The 4,966-nt window shown below is 31.6% G+C and overlaps 1 protein-coding gene across 1 annotated transcript; it reads left to right on the top strand.

The window, feature by feature from the left end:
* The first annotated feature begins 1,596 nt into the window (after positions 1 to 1,596).
* r-l (rudimentary-like) lies at positions 1,597 to 4,299 on the top strand. Its single transcript, XM_018523033.1, has 4 exons — positions 1,597 to 1,844; positions 1,946 to 2,091; positions 2,500 to 2,983; positions 3,456 to 4,299. The coding sequence occupies exons 2-4, from the start codon at positions 1,951 to 1,953 to the stop codon at positions 4,259 to 4,261; spliced, it is 1,431 nt and encodes a 476-aa protein (XP_018378535.1). The 5' UTR covers positions 1,597 to 1,844; positions 1,946 to 1,950; the 3' UTR covers positions 4,262 to 4,299.
* Positions 4,300 to 4,966: the final 667 nt, after the last annotated feature.

Raw genomic sequence — 4,966 nt, 5'->3', positions numbered from 1 at the left:
TTAAATTTGAGGGGATTTTATTAATGTTTCAGGTGAATATTGCGTTAGAAGTCCGACAGTAACGGCGCGCGCGCGCGCGCGCGTAATCATGTTTCTGAAATAAATTCATTTAAATAAAAATATGTATACGTATTAATTCAACGTTTAACTTTGGTGATCAATCAGTGGTGCTTCTCGTATTTAGTTAATTTACAACATTTTGCATTCTGTAAAATTTTTATTACATACATAGAATATGAGGTTTCCCATGTAAAGTCTCATAATAATCTGTATAGCCGTATTTTTGATGATAATTAATTAAAGAGATTGTTATCAGTTGAATATTGACATCTGCAGTTATTAAGATTTCATTTATCTTCGCAACTATTATTCATATGAATTTGATTTGCGTACAAAAACTGTATAAGTAATAGGAAAACAAAAAGCGAAAAGCGATCGTAATTGACTAAAATATTTAAAAAATATAATTTGGAAATAAAAAGGAACTTTATTTAAGATATGTTTGAAAAAAAATTACAAAATTATGATAATAATAATTATTATTATCATTATATTTTCATTTGCTATCCTTAAATTTTATATGAATATCTCGTATGTATTTCGTTTTTGCGAGGAAATCAGGAGAGGTCGTGGTTATTAATACTATTAGCATACTTGAGCGGGCGTATTAATGAGACATAGAATGTCCGACGCGCACAAACACATACACATTGACACTTGCAAAGTATGCATTTTGCGGTCGCGCGAGGATCGCACCGCGATCTCTAGAGATATGTTTGTTGTTTTCAAATAAAAATAAAATATATTTGTGTTACTGTAAATGTAATACTACGTCGTGTAACTCATTGCTTCCTATTCCTTTATATAATAAATTAATCTTTATAATAAATTTTCTAATAATTTAGTCATTTTAATAATTTTAATAACATTTAATTTATATATATCGAAAATGAAAGAAAGAAAAGGAAAAATTATGAAATATATTGTACGCAATTATACAAGATTTTAATTTTAATATATTGTGTCGTGATAATATTTATTGTTCGTTGCAATGATTAAATTATTTAAAATATAAAATTTATAATGTGTTTAATATTATTGACACGTATAAAGTATGATAGCTAATAAAAAAAGTAAAATACATATAATATAATAAAGCCTCAAAAATGCTGTTAATAAAGTACATTACTACGAATTCTTGACGCTTTTTAACATATTTTTAATTATAATTTTTCTAATTTTATTATTTTATATTCTAACTTTTAATTTTCATTTTTATAATTCATCGTTACGCAATGTGGAATAAAATTATGGAAAAAAAAGAAGAAACCATCATGCAGAAAAAGGTCTGTTTTCTGTGGCTGAACTACTTACTGAATACTTTTGAAACTTAAAGTGAGATGGGTATATTTAATATTTGGCGAAAGCGAGAAAGAGAGAGTTTTAATACAGAAATAAAAAACAGACCAAAGTTCAGTTGAAAAGAACAATTCTGAAACCACAGTCCACAGTCCAGAACTGACAAACAGACTATACCGGCTATAGAGGCGCTAGTGCCCTAGTCAGTAGTCACCAGTGGACGATTCCATTCACAATCACAGCACCAGAGAGAGGCAGAGAGATTCCTCTCTGACAGCACTGAACACAGTGAACACATGAGTCACGTGACGTTCTCAAAAAAGTTTGGTGCACTTACGCCACATACTGCATAGTGCGCCCGCACGTGTAAGTTGAGAAAAATTTATCATAGATCATTTTCGAGTACGCGGAGTAGTTCAAGTGCCGAGACGAGATCAACAGAGGAAGGAAAAAACACGTGACTCTCTGAATCGTAAAAATCAAAGGTTATATTTGATGATCATTAACATTTTTTAATTATACTTGCAGCTACCGGTAAATGTTTAACATGAAAATTTATTTTAATTATGCGTCGCTATGATTACAGTCGAAATGGTAGCATTTTTAAAAGAATTGGCAATTGAGCTGTATGATATACAAGCTGTGAAATTCGGAGAATTCAAGACAAAAGTTGGCTTAACAACACCGGTATACTTTGATCTGCGTATGGTAATTTCTAATCCGAAATTAATGGTAATTATATATGAGCTTTTTGATTTATATGTCGTTTCTCTACACCAATGTAAATTAACTTTAATCTTGATTAAATCTACTCTTCATATTTTTCTAATTTGTAGGACTAGGAAAAGATGAAAAGTAAGTTAATCCGAGATCAAAATTAATCTACATTGATAAAAATGGATATTTGATTATCTTGACTAATCTGATTAATTGGTAGTTAACTTATTAAGTAATAGTATTTTTTTTAAGCTGGACATATGAAAATGTTTATTTTTGACATATAGAAAAAAATTAAAGACAATAGATTTTACAGTCAAACATTTTGTTGTAAGTGGTTTTGCCAATTGAGTTAATTGAAGTTTAGCAGAATTCGGTTTTATGTGTCATGTAATGTATATAATGTTTATTTTTTTATTGTAGTTGAAATTGGCAAAAGCTCTGTGGACATTGGTGGATGATCCTGCGAAAGTGTCTCGAATCTGTGGTGTCCCATATACCGCATTGCCATTAGCTACTTTGATATCAGTAGAAGAGAAGATTCCCATGTTAATGAAGAGAAAAGAAGCAAAGTCCTATGGCACAAAGAAGTTAATTGAGGGTATTTTTTTACCTGGTGAAAATTGCGTGATTATTGAGGATGTTATAACGAGTGGCAGCAGTATTCTAGAAACTGTAGATGTCTTGAAAAAGGAAAATCTAAGTGTGACAGAAGCTTATGTGCTAATTGATAGGGAGCAAGGTGGCAAAAAGAATCTTGAAAATCACAAGATTAAAGTTAAGAGTTTGTTCGTGATTACACAGCTTATGAAGTACCTCCTGGAGGCTGGAAAGATCACACCTGAAATAGTCAAAGATGTTGACAATTACTTGGCAGCAAATCGGGCACCGAGCATTTCTATTCAAGGTAAATTATTTGTGATACATATATTTGATAACTTATATGTTACTACATTCTAATTTATGACTTATATGCTTATATGTATAGTATAGTAAAACTGTTTATCTGCATTCCATTTATATGAATAAGTTCCAAATACCTCACAATCAGTTCCAAGTATACGAACTCACACAGCCGAGTTATTATCAGAACTATGGCACCAGATAATAGAAGTTTGACTTACTCAATGTGTTCCTGTTTTCTGTGTGTGTGTGTGTGTGTGTGAATGTTATATTATCGAAACTAATATAAGTAAAGTACTGATAAAAAGAAAAGCAGATGAACCTCTCTTATCTGAACCATGGTTATCAGATAATTCTTTCTTATCCTTCGACATGTTCAGGTAAACAGAGTTTTATTGTAAATACATGTAAATAGGTGTATATAGGTATATATAAAACATTCTATTGTAATTTTGTCATCTTAATGTTGCTTATAGGTGTGCCAGATGACAGATTGAAACTGTCATATAGTAAACGCGCAAAATTAACAACAAATCCATTGGCCTCCAAACTATTAGAGCTGATGGAATCAAAACAAACCAATCTCTGTTTGGCGGCAGACTTAACGAAAATGGATGCGATTTTGGAATTAGCAAACGTAGCGGGACCTTATATCGCCGTGCTGAAAACTCACGTAGATATCATAGAGGACTTCAACGAAAACTTTATTTTTCGGCTCAAAGAACTAGCGAGGCAGCACAGATTTTTATTGATGGAAGATCGCAAGTTCGGTGATATCGGCAACACGGTATCGTTACAATACAGACACGGCTTTTACAAGATAGCTGAATGGGCCGACTTGATTACGGTACATCCGATATCAGGTACATCCGTCATTGACGCACTGAAGAAAAGTTTAGATAATATCACTGAACCCCGTGGCATTTTCTTAATCGCCGAGATGTCGTGCAAAGGTGCATTGACGACTGGTGATTATCTAAAAAACGCAGTTTTAATGGCAGAGGAAGCCTCTGATTTGGTGGTAGGATTCGTATGCCAAGCCAATCTCTCAGCGCAACCTGGACTACTCCAGTTGACACCTGGTGTCAAGCTTGCCAAAAGTGTAGACGGGCTAGGTCAACAATACAACGATCCGCAATCGGTTATTAATGCGGGTGCCGATTTAGCAGTTGTTGGTAGGGGTATCACGGAGGCGCGTAACGGTTATCTGAAGGCCACTTTAGAATACAAAAAGGAACTTTGGAATGCGTACGAAGAACGAATAAACACGTCTAATACGTAACAGTGTGTACAATATATACTATAATTGATATATTATTTAGAAATTATTTTTGTACAACCTCGTGTTCCAACTGCGTAGTTATTTTCTTTGTTAATAGATCAATAGTTTAATAATATTAATATTTTAGATGTTACAAAGATCTTTGCAATTAAGTTTTTACAAGTATTCTTTTTTTTGCGACAAAATAAAAATATAGTAACATTGTATGCGTGTGTTTAAAGATAATAAAGAAGATTTAAAGTGAGAAGAAAATTTTATATATATATATATATATATATATATATATGTATGTATCTATAATATTCTTTTGTTACGCGTCCTGATTACACATTGTACTGATGAGAATACAGTACAATTTAGATTATATTAAAGTAATAGACAATTCTAAAATAATGATACATTGTCCAAGCATTTATATTCTTTATTAATTACATGTTAGTCATAATATACTAATAAAATAAGAATATTTTATCACATTTTATCGACCAAAGAAAATTCTTTTATATTTTTCATATGACTTCTATATATACTCGTATAATAAAGATAATAGCCGGAAAAGATATACGCAAGTTTTTCAATCAATTTAATGTTATCAAATATGTAAAATATATTAAAGAATTGGAAAGAGTAAGGGCACTAGGAGTCGGGCGCAGAAGACGTCGCGCAAATAATACACTTATAAAGAATGAAACTTCTTTATTCACT

The sequence above is a fragment of the Trachymyrmex cornetzi genome, unplaced genomic scaffold (assembly GCF_001594075.2).
Source record: "Trachymyrmex cornetzi isolate Tcor2-1 unplaced genomic scaffold, Tcor1.1 scaffold1399, whole genome shotgun sequence".
Classification (NCBI taxonomy): Eukaryota; Metazoa; Arthropoda; class Insecta; order Hymenoptera; family Formicidae; genus Trachymyrmex; species Trachymyrmex cornetzi.
This window is presented reverse-complemented; position numbering and strand designations above follow the sequence as displayed.